Source organism: Sorghum bicolor, chromosome 2 (assembly GCF_000003195.3).
Source record: "Sorghum bicolor cultivar BTx623 chromosome 2, Sorghum_bicolor_NCBIv3, whole genome shotgun sequence".
Classification (NCBI taxonomy): domain Eukaryota; kingdom Viridiplantae; phylum Streptophyta; class Magnoliopsida; order Poales; family Poaceae; genus Sorghum; species Sorghum bicolor.
In genome coordinates this window covers 1,087,817-1,103,840 of record NC_012871.2, presented here as the reverse complement: position 1 = coordinate 1,103,840, position 16,024 = coordinate 1,087,817, and the positions used below count along the sequence as shown (strand labels likewise).

At 39.1% G+C, this 16,024-nt stretch overlaps 1 protein-coding gene and 1 pseudogene across 1 annotated transcript; one reads left to right on the top strand and one right to left on the bottom strand.

Moving 5' to 3' along the window:
- LOC8084248 lies at positions 7,021-13,806 on the top strand. The gene is made up of 3 exons (XM_002461296.2): positions 7,021-7,674; positions 11,238-11,278; positions 13,674-13,806. Exons 1-3 carry the CDS (start codon positions 7,021-7,023, stop codon positions 13,804-13,806), a joined length of 828 nt encoding a protein of 275 aa, XP_002461341.2.
- Positions 14,887-16,024, bottom strand: LOC110432311 (annotated as a pseudogene).

Below are 16,024 nucleotides of genomic sequence, written 5' to 3'. Positions count from 1 at the left end.
AATTATTAAAAAATAGTAATATCTATGGTACTTAATTAGTATCATTAGAAAGATTTATGAATCTAGTTTTTTAATAAATTTATTTAAAGATATAAATGTTACATATATTTTTTACAAATCGAGTCAAACTTTTGTGTCATGCACACCGACGATAACAATTAAATAGAGATAGAGGAAGTATATATTTAGATCCAAAACATCTTTCGAAATACATGTCATCTCAACAATTTTATGGGTGCTTACTCCTTAGACAAGCAAGCAACAAGGGCCTAGCAATATAATCTTTTAGAGCCTGTCCAGCACGGCTGCTCCGTCAGCAACTTCTGCAGAGGAGCCGAAGGAGCCATGCCCAACACTTGAGGATGATCTGGGTCTTGTTTTTTTTGCGAACGGATCTGGGTCTTGTTTAGTTCCAAAAAATATTGTAAAATAGATATTGTAGTACTTTCATTGGTATTTGACAAATATTATCCAATCATGGATTAACCAGGCTCAAAAGATTCGTCTCACAAATTACAGGTAAACTATTCAATTAGTTATTTCTTTTATCTATATTTAATGCTTCGTGCATGTGTCGTAAGATTCGATGTGACGGAGAATGTAAAAAAGTATGCAATTTTTTTTGGAACTAAACAAGACCCTGTTTTCTAGTGAATAGTAGAGGCAGAGCCGTTTTAAGGATTGGAAGATGAGGAGCTGCAATTTATGGCTCCTCAAGTGGCTCCACACACTTTAAGATAAGCTATGCATGCCAAACAAGCCTTTAATATGGTGATTAAAGTGTACAGTACCGCTAAGGGGAAACGTTATTTTTAACATTCTGTGAGGTGGTAAGAAGAAACGAGTACTACATGTGAGGGCAACTGTTTGCACCCATTCTTGAGAAGTTTCGAGATGTCCTTAATGCATCTAAGTTAAATAAGAGCAACTAGGAAAGATCTTTGTTTATCATTCTTAGTCAATTTGTTTCGGAAGCTTCAACTATATATGCTTTGATTAGAAAGCTTGGTTTATTATTTATTCTTGGCTAGGGACAGCCATAGTCTTTAGGACTGAGTTAGTATCTTAGTTTGTTATGGGCCGGTGTGCCACCGACTCACATGGTCCCGTTTGGTTTCCACGACTAAAGTTTAGTTGTTGTCCGATCAAATGTTTAGACACATATATAGAGTATTAAATATAGATTAAATACAAAATTAAATACACAGATTGAGACTAATTTATGAGATGATTTTTTAAACCTAATTAGTTTATGACTACTGATAGATTAATCCATAATTGCTATAGTAAATATGTGCTCATGATGGATTAATTAGTCTTAATAAATTTATCTCACTAGTATACGAACACCCCATGTGACATCTGACGTGACCTACATTCAAATGCCTAGTAATTATGGTATACCTAGGCCATGATAGAGAAAACAAACCACAAACATCCTAAGGTCACATGGTAATGGAAGAACCCATAAATATCTCTAGTGGGTCATACATGTTATGTATGATATGGAGAGTTCGTTACTAGTAGAACCCCTTTGGTATTTTTTAATTTTAATATTTTTTATTTAATATTTTAAAATAACCGTTTAAAAAAATAGATCTGACCCTTCAAGACATGTCAGTGGGGTTGGCACGACCAAATAACATTATCATGCCACGTATATTGATGTGGCAATATCTGCGACATTATACAACATTTCTGACGTGGAAAACCATGTCAAGCCACTTCCGCTGGTATGATACTACTATTTCATTGCACCACTAGGAGTGACATGACAAGACTAAAATTTTAAAAAAGTATATCTCTTTGATACGATGTCGGACAAAATTTTAAATTACTTTTGGTATCTTAGCGATCTTAAATGTAAAAACTTGAAATTATAAAGTTGTAGATATCGTTTAAAGCTACAACTTTGATGTAAGAAGTATCTTCATTTGATAATATATAAAAAAGGATATTTTCTAATGCGGCTAGCACTAGTACGCGATTTGAAAAAAGATGGAGTTGTGAGAGCACCTAAAGAAATGCTCCATAAACTCTAATTTTTTATGGAGCTACTTCACGATAGAGTTTATGAAACAGTCTCAAACACCTCTTATATTTTAGCATGGAGGGAGGAACACCAACGTCTTGTGCTTCTTCTTCTTTTTCGATAAACTTGATTGGCTAACATATGTGCGACCCTATTACAAGATCTACTGGCAAATGTAAAAACAAACTCCATACAGAAAGGATCGGTGCAATGATAGAACGTTGTGTTTCATGCTTTTTCCATAGCTAAATGAGCTCCAAACAATCAGTTTCCAAGTGAATCTTGTGAAAGCCAAACTGTGCAGCCATCTTCACCACGTCTCGACATGCTAGTGCTTCTCCCACTACTGCATCCAAGAAATTATCATACCATTTCGCTTGTGCCAGCACAAAAACTTCCATGGTGATCACAGGTTACACATGCAGTTGCACCATTGCCTGTTTCCACACAGAATGTAGCGTCAGTGTTTATCTTTAGGAACCTGATTCAGGGGGCTTTCATCTTTTAACGTTCATTGCATAGTCATTAATCATCTTACAAGATCATGGATTAGAATCAAGCAATTGGAGACAATTATACACAAAGCAAACAAGCTATAATTAGAACAGTACACCAATAGTAATAAAATAAATATAAAGTTTATAAAAAACATTCTACGTAGTGCTATGGTCACACAGATGTAAAGATCACAAAAATCGGAGTTAAAACGGTGAAGTTATGAATTTTCTAAGATTTCCTATAGAGATATAATTAGTTAAATAGTACCACAAAATTAAAAAGTTACAAACTAGTAAAACAGTGATACTAACATGTAGATCTCGCAAAGACGAATCTAACGGAGTTCAAGCATTTTATAAGCAATATAAAATCAATGGCATTTTTGTAAATACTAGAAAACGTATTTTCGAATAAACTGATCTGAAGTACGTATTCAAATAGATAAAACGCCTTCCTGAAAGGCGCTTTGGACTGCGGGTTGGATTCCCAAATTCCAGGGGTCTCTTTAGCAAAAGTTGCAGCGGAAAGGGTATCGACTTCTCCTGGCCGTTAGATTTAAAGGAAACAGCCTAGATTAGATCGGGGAGAGAAGGTGGCGGCTGCCGGCCGAAGTAGAGGAAGGAGACGGCGGCTCTATTGACGGAGGCTCACCGGAGTTCAGGTGCCCGACGATTTAGTGCACCATTCGACAAACCGAGGACAAAGGGATGAAGTGGAGCTTCATGCGAACTCACCTAGGGTTTACCTATGGCAGGAGAAGGCTTGGCAGAAGCTAGCGGCGTGGATTGGCGGACGGTGGCTCCCTGCCCAAGTTCAGCGAAGATATGAGGACAAAAGAACGTGGTAGAGAGTAAAAGGAAGGGCTCGATATTAACGTCACCTCAACCCGAAGCTCGGCACAGCCCTGATTTCGTTGACACGGTAGTGAGCAGGAAGTGCTACAGCGGCGGCGGGTGTAGCACCTCGGCGAGATCTAGAACTCGACGAGGACGTCTAGGGCTCGGATTAGTCACGTAGATGGAAAAACAGAACGCACGGAAGAGCTGAGAGCTTTATAGGGCTCAGCTGAGCGTGATTTGGCAAAGAATCTCAAGATTGTAGGAGTTGGTTTCCATCTCTGTGGGAGGGAGAGCCGGTTCGGCCTCGGCCTGAGGAAGGAGAAGGAGAAGTCACCGACATGCAGGCCCTGGTGTCAGTGACAGAAAGGAGAGGGAGAGGGCGCCCGCACGCGGTGGGCTGGCTCTGTTGGGCTTGCTCGCACGGCTCAGGGCCAGGAGATGGGCCTCACGTGGCTCTGGGCTAACAGGCCAGAACGGGGAGGGGAGACTGCCTTCTTCTTTTTTTATTTTCTCTTTTTATTTCAAAGTCATTTTCAAATAGAATTTTAATTCAACTAAATTTTAAAACAAAACACACAACACAAAAACTAAATTATGCTCCAGCATGAATGCATAAACAAGTTCCTATCTTATGATAAATTTTATGTTCAACAAAAATTATTTATTCACTAAATTAAATACCCACAAAACACATAAATAAAAACAATTTAATCCTATTAATTGAAAAGCAAATTTTGGTGTTACAAATATCCACCAGTTTCTTGGTCGGTTTGAGCAAGTTCCCTGGATCAAAAGTTGTGTCACGGGCCTAGGTAACTGCCTCTCAATAATATAATATTTATAGCTTAATAATATAATATAATTATGTAAGTGTAAAGCCTAATGATGAAACTTACCACCCTTAAGTGGGAGTATTACTTAACTTTTGATTTTTAGAATAATTTGACTGTGTGGTTGGAGATTTTAGATCTCGAATCTAACAATTAAAGTTACAGATGAGAGTGACAGATCACGATGGGACTGTTGTCACTAGCAGAGGAGAGGGGCCATCTACAGCAGGCAATTTAGGGGCCATTTAGTAGAGACTCACCGATTCCAAATTTACTGAAAACCTAATCCAGATCTACTTTTTTTTTGTTAGACACTTCTAGCTCCGTATTCACCAAATTGGTGGAGCTCCTCAACGGGTGCTCCACAAAATTCATCTTTGGTGGAGTTAGGAAAAATTACTCACTACTGCCATTGGTTAAAAATAAAACAATTCGACCTTCTTCTTTTGCGTCATGTCTTCTTCTTTTGCGTCATGTCTTTTTTCCATTCACCGTGCCACCCCCACCGACCATGCCTAGCTTGCCCATCGTGGCCGCACTGCCTCCTCTGCGAACATCGTGAAGAAGAAAGAGATGGAACGGTAGAAAGAAAAAAAAATAAGATGACTAACACATGGGGCTCAGGTGAAAGTGAGATAGAGATGAAAGTAGAGCTGTACCAAACACTTTGACGAATCTTAGATCCATGGTGGATCTAGGTGAATCCCAAATCTGATTCACTTTTTATAGTGGTGGAGCTCTATCAAACAGGCCCTTATTAAAGTGAACCGTTCCTTGAAAAAATAGGATACCACCATAAATATTAGTTTTTTGCAACAAAAGAATAATTATATTAGATAATAACTAGATACATCAATATGTTATAAGGATCTAGATCACACTATAAATATCGAGAAACTAAATTTCATCGAAGTTTTACCCATGCTGTGAAGAGCTCCATATCTCAAAACCAGACATGTATGATGCTTTGCCGTATGGATGACCACATTGGCAAACGCTCGACAAAAGGCCTGAGAATAGATGTCCAACAAATGATGATCAACATTCATGCAGGCAGAGTTGAGAAACGTCATCTTTCTGGTGTTTTCCTTCTTTTTGCCAGTGAAGAATGTGGAAGACTGATTCTCTTTAGTAGTTCATTATTATCAGATCTAACCATAATAAAATGGAGAAGAGATCGGAGAAAATTATCTCATGACAGCAACACCATCTCCGCCTTGATGTCGCTGTCCAGAAAAGTAAAAGTCTCCATGTCGCATACTGGTGAAGATGCTAACGCTGTAGTTATCATCCTTATCTTCAACAGAGTTATCATGAAGAAAATGATTCCGCGCTGCCCCATCGCCATCGCTGGAAAGGTGGAGTTGGAGATAAATTCTTAATACCAAAAAACTTGACATGGAGAGACTCTAGCACGGAGGACTTGAGCTATGAGAAAAATTTATCAAAAATGATAGATCCTCACTTTCTGTGGCCTCTGGTGATATACTGGAGATGACCAGCAGTGGTAGAGGGAGGGGGTGGCGGCAACGCTCCGAGTCATGAGACGCGAGGGCGAGTCACGTGACTTCGCCGTAAATATCATTTGTGTAGCAGTAGTTATCCAGAAGAGATATGCAATACTATGAGGCGAGCAGTACACAGGAGGATATTCTTGAACACGATTAGCTCTGATAGATTGAGGACCCTGCAGTTTAACATGCCAAGCATCTTACACAATTGTTCCAGAAATCTGTGTGTTTTATTGGAGGAATTGAAACTTTTTAGAGAATCCTTTTGTACTAGCTATTTTTTTCATGAGATGTATCCGAGAATTGCCACTTGTTTGATTGTCTTTATCAAAAGAAGAAGAAGAAGAAGAAGAAGAAGAAGAAGAAGAAGAAGAGAGCAAAGCCTTCCGGAAGACAACGCCGCAAGCGGTCGGGAATGGAGGGAGGGACACGTTATTGGTCAAGTTAGCCCAGCACTCCAGTAGTCCAAGTCACCTACAGCAACTACTTTGCAACTGCAAGTCCCCTACGTGCCAGCGGAGAAACGTTGATCTTTTGACTTTCGAGCCATGGCTTAGTGACCCGGCCGGAGCCATCAACATCTGAACTCCTTTTCTTTTATCATTTCTAGTCTTGTTCAAATCAAGGAGAGGCTTGAACTTTTTCTCTATCTTAATACAAAGGCGCGTAAATCTTTTATGTGATCAAGGAAAAAGTTGAAAGACTTGATCAAAGACAACTTCGATCGGTTTTTACAAAACGAAAGCAAAGCCCACACCTTCTAATTGTTAAAGTGCACAGCAAATCCGACCTAGCTCTTATCCAAGAGCCAATACAACACTAGAAACATATTTTTCAAAGTCCACAGCAAACCATTACGTACAAATAGGCATGTTGTTTCAACTCAGAAAACTAGTAACTCTCTGTATCACATACCATATGACCCCAAGATGTTTCAACTTGTATTTCGGCCATTATTGTACCAGAAGAGTGAAATATTTGAAACGGTATTAACTAAAACGTGAGCCCAGGCCGGACGATACACTTTTTTTTTATCTATAAAGATACAGAAAATTAAGTTAACTGCAACGTTAGTTTTGTCTTTTTCGGTACGGTTGGATGTGGACCAGGCGTCTACAGAGTCTTTGCAAGTCTTCTACGTCATGATATTCAACTACGTGTGAGAGGCTTTGTCAAAGAAATTAAAATGAAGACCATGCACCAACATCACCTGGAGAAACGTAGACTGTACTGGACGTTGCATATATGACTCTCGTCTCAGCCCTTTTTGATCCACCAGTAGTCATCCTGCAACTCTAGTGTTTCCGAAAATGGAGGCAATCATCTCTGCAGTAGTGGGTGAACTTGTCACTAGATACATCTCCTTCTTGATTAACAGATACATAAGGCCAGCATCGTCAAAGGAGGAGAGCAGGCAGAGATTACAGTGGATGCTTATGCGGATTCAGGTCACTGTCAAGGAGGCAGAGGGGAGGCACATCACAAACCAGGCAATGCTTCAGCAACTTAACATGATAAGAGAAGTGATGTACCAAGGCTACTACATGCTAGACACTTCAGTACAGCATCAAGCCCAGGAAGAGGCCTACGAACATGGTGCGAGCCGCTCCTTATCTCGGTCTAAATTCAATCCTACTAAACGTATTTGTTTCTCTTCTCGAAGTAAAAACAATGACTTGAAAGAGATAGAGGATATGCTTGCATGTGTGGAGACCACCATCACTGGTATGAATGAGTTTGTTGTTTTCTTGAAAAATTACCCTCCCATGTTCCGCCAGCCATATAGCACATATCTGTTTATTGGAAACTGCATGTTTGGTCGCCAAGTGGAGTTTGAACATGTCATTAACTTCTTGCTGTATGAAGAACATCCTGTTGATGGAAATATTGGTGTCCTACCAATTGTTGGTCCAAGAAAAGTTGGAAAGACTACACTTATTGAGCATGTTTGCCGTGATGAAAGGGTGCGTAATCACTTTACTCGTATTATTCTCTTAAGCGACTATGATTTAAGGGAAGAGAGGCAATGCACCTTTAGAGATCGAGCTAGAATCAAACATCACAATGATGACTCCGGTGATGAAAAAAATCTGGTTATTGTTGAAGTAGTTGGGAATATTGATGCTAGCACATGGAAAAGATTATTGCAATCTTCTTATAATGTTTCAACCAAAAGTAAATTTATAGTCACAAGCTTGTCAAAGGATGTTATAAACTTTGGAACAACGCAAGCTCTTAGCTTGAACTTTTTGTCACAAGAGGCATATTGGTACTTCTTCAAGGCACTTCTGTTTGGAAGTGCAGACTCTGAAGAGCTCCCAAAGTTATCATCCATAGCAGTGACAATACTTGATGAGTATTTTCACCAAGGTGCAACATTCGCTGGGTCTTTCATAGATCTAAACAACCTAGCCAACTTGTTAAAGGCCAACGTTGGCCCTCAGAGTTGGCACAAAATTCTTGAGTTCTTGAGGGAGAATAGGCTGCAAAATGAATGCTTATCTAGAAAAGACCTAAGCAATTTGGGAATGGAAAATGATCATAGATTTTTCCGTAGAGTAACTAAAGCTACACAATACTTTGTAGTTGACAGCCATGGTCGGATAGCACTCGATGATGAAGAAGCTCCCAACATAACTGTGACAGAAGCTATATCTATGACTGTTGTGCCTAATGGCAAATTTGAGGTACTAGTTTGGAAATCTCACTTGCCACCATATCACAAGTACATATATAGCTGCAAGATTATTGAGTTTGAGAGGAAGGTTACCGAGAATAAGCAGGGCAAGAAGAGGAAATTTCTGAGATAGTTTACTGGATAAAACTCTATCCACGAGAGTCAATCATATGTATCCATATTATGTTCTCTCTCAAATGTAAACCCTAAGCCTGCAGGATGCTATTGTACGTTATAAGTGTGTGCATTTCTTACCTTTACTATGATTTTTAGTCAAATAATGTAACTGAATAAATGGATGGTTTCTGTTATCGTCTTAGTGCATTCAAGTCAACTAGAAAATTTTACATGCCTATAATTTACATTTTCGAGCATGAAAATGTAAAACATATGATCATTGAACATATAACTCTCTATGAGAGCAGAGGGTACTTGACATCTAGCACATGCATTCCGAAGCCAAAGATTCACTTTTTTCTTGATTCTCTATCTACACTACTACAATATATGTAGGGATATTTGAAATGATGTGTATCCACACCAATTTCCCATGTATATTAGTAAACTTATATGTTGTTGTGGAGAAAATTTATCAAGTAGACACTAGTGTCTTACATGTCTGAAGTGCATATTGGATACCAAATGACAAGTCAGTGAACTGAACCTAGATGGTGAAAGTACATCTAGGCCCTAAGTGGGTTTTAGTGCATTGAATGACAACAAGGTTAAGAGACTAATGAATTTCATGAGAATTGCAGAAATTTGGTCCTAGGTGTAATTGATAAAAGAGACATGTTTTGATGGATATCTATTGGTCTCTCAGATAATCTTAGCCATATTGTGCAAGATGGAATTTGTATTTTATAAAAGATGAATTGACAAGCATGTGAGTTGAATACAGGTGCAAACAAATAGTTTTTATTCGAGACCAAATCTATTTAGAGGAGTTTAGATCTGTCCATATGTGAGTCTGGATATTCACTACCATATCTGTATCCAAATACTCAAATCGCATATTTATGATAGCGATATCCAATTGTATCGTATACAATATAGCTAAGACTATACGTATTCAAATCCAAATAGAAGTATGAAAACAAATATAATATCAGTGATATTTGTCACGTATCTGATCCGTTTGCATGCCCTGGTGTTGAATGAAGATGACACATAAGTGATTTCATAAAGAATGGTCTCACTAATGAAGCTTGCTAGCTCAAATCAAGCGAAAGATAACAATGCAAATGAAATAGTTTTCAATGTGATCTCAAAGATGAAAAAAATGACTCAATGGCTTGATAAAGTGAAGATGAAGAGAATGCAATGTCATGATGATCGAGGGACCATGGCTAAGATGAAGAAGAGGGTACTTGCATGTACTATTCAAACTATATAAGCATATTCATGTGGAGGATCAATCATTGTTGAATTATTTGAAAAGATGACATCTAGATGGAAAGTGTAATCTTGATCAAATGGTTTGAGAAATCCAAAGTCATAGCTCAAGGTTGTTTAGCTCAAGACAATGAAGGTGTTCAAACCCCTAAAATGCTCAAAATTGAGGAAGGGACATTATTTTGGAAGAATAACAACTGGAATAAATTATTCATCTTTAATTCTTTAGTATAGGTTTGGCATACGGTCAATAGGAATGCAACACTTAATACTAGATGAGGCCTAAAAGTGGCTAAAATACCTAAGTGAGAAATCAAAGAAACTAACATGGCAAATAGGATTTATTTTAGTAGAGGCTAGAAAAAACTTCCAAGGCCGATTTTGGCAGTTTATAATGGCTAGTATCTAGAAAATTTGGCTCAGGCTGGTTTCATAAACTATCCTAGGCCAATTTTGTCTCAAAATCTCCTAATGGCTAGTTTTTGTGGGAGGGCTTTTATGTCCTGTCCCACAATCACTAGAGGGCTGGTGATGCGCAGTCTACTGATATATTTGACTTTGGAATAGCCTAGTGAGATCTCCCAATTTACCCTTTGTGATATTTGAGTGATAGTCGACAAATCCTTTGAATTAGGGAGCAAGTTTGAGAGCTTTGTGAGCTTTAGAGAGCTGAGCAAATTAAACCTTAAGCACTAGTTCTTGACAACGTTAAATTTGTGCTATACTAGTTGTTAATCTTGGAGCTTTGGCATCGATCTAGACGATGATGACTCACTACAAGAAACTTGTTAATCCGTGATGGATTCTCAGTGACAACTGATTTACAAACCATCACTAACAGACACAATCAGTGATTTCATCATGGTTGTGCACCACTAGATATTTCTGGCCAGCTGACTCGTGACGATTTTATCCATATCATCATAGTGTATGATTTTATACGGATTGACTGAAAAAAGCTAAAAAATAAATTGAAAAATGGGCTAAAACCAGAATATGGGGCTGAAAATAGATTGCAAATGGACTGAAGTAAATTCAAAATGGGCTGAAAACAAGCTAAAAGTGGCCCATCTTTGATGTTGGGCTATCAATAAAATGGGTTAGGATGGTGATGTCATCACACACATCATCATCCATGTTATCATCCACATAAGAAGCCATGTAAACATCTATAATGATGTGGCAATTTATCCATGATAGTTATTTTTTATCACATGAAATGGGCTCGGCTGGGCTAATTAAGCCTCAGGCTCTATTGTGATAGTTTAAAACCATCACTGATTCCGTTAATCCATGATAAATTTCGATAAATCATCACGGGGATTAATCCATGACGTTCAATTCATGATGATCTCTGAAACCATCACAGATGTTTTCTAGTGACGGTTTTTTGTGATGCATGACGCAAAATTTTTATCATGGATTAACAGGTTCCTTGTAGTGCTATTGTCGCAGGTTCATAACCACGCGGAGAGCATCGGGGTTGCTCGTGAGAGGTCGGTGTGTGGGTCTCTGGTGGCTTAGACACTTAAAACATGGAAGGGACAGAGATTGGTTTGTCATGGTTTAGGCATCTGAGCCCTACTCCAGCAGTAGGGTGTTCTTCATGTTACGAATGCTCAATTGGGGGATTACAACAGACAAACCATGGGAGATTGTTTGGGGATTGCGTGGTGCTATCCTAATGTTAACCATAAAACAAAACCATAAGGTTTAACCAACAGTGTTTAAACACTGTTGTACCTTATTTCATTTCTATGAGGATCATAAGGTTTTACACTTATGGTTGTACACTTATGGAATCTGTAGAAATGAAATAAAACAAATCCATGAGGAGAAAAACCAACAGTGTTTAACCCATCGGGCACAATCCACACAAATAGAAATGAAATAAAAGGTACACTTCAATTTGATTCTGGCGCTTCATCCTGGAAGCTGTAGTTTTTCGCTCTCGAATCTCACAAGAGGCAAGATAACTATAGTAAGGTGGAATCTGAGATCTCCATGATAGGAGCTCAAATTTCCTTGAGGCCTAACCTTCCCAAAAATTACATCTTGGAATCTGATCCTTGGAGTCTCCTCATGTGAAGGGCGTTCAAAATAATCACAATAAAGTACAAGATCTTTAGAAGGTGATGTCATACTCCAACACTATGCAGGCTTGTTATGGTTTATAAGATGAAATGAATGCCCACCATGTTTGGAGATATTATTCTGGGTGCTCCCTCTTATGAAGGTTAAAACCTTGCACCAAAAGCGGATTTCAAAGTTGGTCCTCCGCACAGAAGCAGTCATGTTTGCACCAATGAGACAGAAGCACTGCATCCTAGCTATCTCCATGGCCATGTGAGCAAACCTTGGGTGCATCTTGGGGTCCATGGTTCCAAATGTAAGCATCTTAAAGAAATACCAAAACTCTTCATGGGATATATACTTTAAACACAAAGGTGATGTTGTTCCAAACTTGATAGTCTTGTCAGACCGGCTTAGACTATGATTTTACAACCCTTTGGCAGCCGTTGTTTACAAGAAGAACAAAACCTATTCCATGCATCTTCATTAACATCACCAACTAATTCAACAACAACTAGTAATCTTATATCTTCGTTTGAGGTTAACACATTATTTTCATGCTCCCTTGCACATTCTTTTGTGATGGTACTGAGATCATAGTATGTAAAATCATGACTATTCAAAAATAAAATTTGCAAGAAATGTTCACGGACTCTTTCATACTTGCAAACATGAGAGACAAGGGTGCTCTTGCCAACTCTATAAGGACCAACAATTGGTAGGACCCCTACAAATCAGGGATTTGTAGCAACCCTTTCATAGGGGTGGTTGGCAAAATGTGTGAAAAATGTTGTGGCTTGCTATATTTTTTGCAATGGATATCCCTCTGTGGGGAGCTCCCTGGATTAAAAAAATGCTATTTTTTTTGGCCGATTTCTTATTTTCTGGAATCTTGAGTTGCCCCTAAAAGCTTGATTTGTTGGGATGGCTGGCCAACCACCCCTACAAAACAAGGATTTGTAGCAACCCCTTCTTAGGGGCGGTTAGCAAAATTGTCCCTACAAATGCTCTTTAGCCGCCCCTAAAAATCCTCTATGGTAGTGGCTGGCGATGTGACGCTGACGTGGCTAGAGCTCGGCGCCACAATTTATGGTGTCGAGGCTCCGCACCGTGAATCATGGCGTCGAGCTCTGAATTTAACCCTAGCCCTAAGCTATCATGACTTGGACACCCTAAAATTTATCATGTACGCTTACTTCCATCATATAAAGGTGCATGTCATTGGATCAGGTTGCTCCAAATCTTCTTCCGCTGTGTTGCACATCAAGTAGAGTAACCATCTATGATCTCTTAATCGCGTAGTACCATAGGATTTAATATTGTCATGCAACTCGCAAACTTTCCTTTGTTGATTATATATAGATAACTTTTTAAAAAACACTACATGAGTTTCACTCAATCTTCTTATGATTACTCCCTCTGTCCTGGAATAGACTGATGCCTTCTAGCATTTGAGAGGAGTCCACAAATATAATACATTCGGAGAACAAGAAGATAATGCTTACTTAAATAAAAATACATGAGATAAAAGTAATTGAGTGGTTACCATATTTTATATAAGTAAACTTAGATTGTACCATCATGTGGAATAGGATCATATTTCAATAAATTAGGAAGTTAAGCGAAGGGTATATGTGTCTCTTGCCGTCTCTTTTATTTTCTCTCAGCATTGCTTTAATTCTTTAGAGGAACAAGTTTGGAATTTTATATATTGATATATTAAACCTAGAAAGATCCTTGGGAGTTTTTTTTTATTTTTTACAACGAGTGCATGGAAGCTGCTCCAATTCCTAAACTTCTGTTTCACCTCAATTCTAGCCACCTGAACTTGCAATCGCGCTTCCTTGACACCACGAACACTGGGATCACGCTGCAGATCGATATCAGGTCTAAAATTGCCCATGAGTTTACAGTGTTCCTTTTGGTTGATTCGATGCTTCTAGACTTCTAGTCATTCAAGCACGTTCGATTGTCCTACATAGAATTTGGCTCTCCAAATTGAGCCAGAAGCTCGTTGATAAGTATGTGTGGCTGTCCTCCTTTGCCGACAAAACGAGTTATCTGTGCTGCTATCTGACCGCCCAAAGGGGCTGGTTTTTGAATAATTTCTCCTCATTGACCTCAGATTATCCCTCCCTGAATAATGCTCCAGCCAATTGTTTTTTTTTCTTTTTTTCCCTTTCTTTTTTCCTGGAGGGATCAGCCCAGTCAATTGGTTTCAGGCAGGCCTTTCCGGCTAATTAAACCCAAAAAAAAATTGCAATTAGTAACGAGACATGTTTCATCGACAAGTCCCCTGGGGCCTTGCCTTGCCGCGCTTGGCAACTATATGTGGCCTCAGGTAGTTTTGGGCCATCCGGCTCTCCGTGGATGATTTTCATATTTCCACCATGCATGTTTCTTTTTTTTCTTTTTTCTTTGTTTTTTTTTTGCGAATTGATACTGATGCTCAACACGCACGCACACACTCTGAGCTACAGTGCAAAGATTTCAAGTGCTTTTGAGGTGTGGAAACAACTGGATGCATGTCATAGGATCTGGATGCACCATGCATTTAACCAAGATGTGTGGTATCTGACATAATATTTTCGAGTCAGTTTTAGCTTGCAAATAACGAGTTTTAGGGGTTTTCTACTCCCACCGTCCTCTTGAATCCTAGTGGTCACAAATTTCTGCCGTTTTCAGGTGGCCGTTTCCATGGCTTCTGGTCATTCTGGCACGTCCAACATAACTTTGTTGGCGCTATGTGGGCTAGGGTGGTTTTGAAACAAAATTTTGGAGTTTTCTACAACCGCCAACTGCTCAAAGAGATGCTGTCTTCTTGCCTCGCAACATGAAAGTTATAACTTTCTCCATCTCATTCTAACAACCAACAACTAGTACACGCTGCTGACAAAATGATTTGCAGATGTAAACATAATTAAGAAGATGCAATTTCTAGTGAAGCCAACAGCAAGTAATTCATATCACAAAAATGATACAACCTGAAATCCCCCATCAAGCATGACTATGCTACAACCTGGGACACCTATCAGAACATGTGTAATTCACACCATTTCACCTCATCAAGCCTAAAAACAGTTCATCCAATTCACAAACGTGATTCCATATTCAGTTAGTAGAATGCTTCCTTTTGGTAGCTATAGTTTTTCGCTCTCGAATCTCACAAGAGGCAAGATAACTATAGTAAGGCGGAATTTGAGACCTCCATGATAGGAGCTCAAATTTCCCATGAGGCCTAACCTTCCCAAAAATTACATCTTTGAATCTGATCCTTGGAGTCTCCTCGTGTGATGGGCGTTCAAAATAATCACAATAAAGTACAAGATCTTTAGAAGGTGATGACATACTCCAACACTGACTCTGTGCAGGCTTGTTCTGGTTTATAAGACCAAATGGATGTCCACCATGTTTGGAGATATTATTCTTGGTGGTCCCTCTTATAAAGGTTAAAACCTTGTACCAAAAGTGGATGTCAAAGTTGGTCATCAGCAAAGAAGCAGTTAAGTTTGCACCAACGTGGCACACGCTCAGCATCATACCTATCTCCATGGCCACATGAGCAAACCTTGGGTGCATCTTGGGGTCCATGGTTCCAAATGTAAGAGTCTTAAAGAAATACCAAAACTCTCCATGTGGTGTTGTTCCGAACTTGACAATCTTGTCAGACTGGCTTGTGACTATGATTTTGCTACCCCTTGGTAGTCGCTGTTTACAAGAAGAACAGAACATATTCCATTCATCTTCATTAACATCACCAACTAATTCAACAACAACTAGGAATTTCCTATCTTTGTTTGAGGTCAACACATTATTTTGATGTTCCATTGCACATCTTTTTGTGAGTGTAGTGAGATCGTAATAATATGTAAACTCATGGCTATTCAAAAACAAATTTTAGAGAAATGTTCACGGACCCTTTCATCCTTGCAAACATGAGAGACAAGGGTGCTCTTGCCGACTCGGTATGGACCAACAATTGGTAGGACCTCCAATTCTTTATCAGAACCGCCTGGTTGTGTATGCAACAGGAAACTTGTGACAAGTTGTGCTTCCATCTGTCGGCCAAACATGCAGTTGCTCAGCAATAGATGCATGCTATAAGGCTGACGGTATATGCGAGGGTAGCTCGCCAAGAACACAACCAGCTCTTTCACATCGAGTATCAT

Bases quoted from the DNA above. Each gene is read 5' to 3' on its own strand.
- LOC8084248 (XM_002461296.2), top strand. From the start codon at position 7,021: ATGGAGGCAATCATCTCTGCAGTAGTGGGTGAACTTGTCACTAGATAC. The intron at 7,675-11,237 runs GTGCGTAATCAC...CTATTGTCGCAG, and splicing joins ATGTTTGCCGTGATGAAAGG to GTTCATAACCACGCGGAGAG. The intron at 11,279-13,673 runs GTCGGTGTGTGG...CCTCAATTCTAG, and splicing joins ATCGGGGTTGCTCGTGAGAG to CCACCTGAACTTGCAATCGC.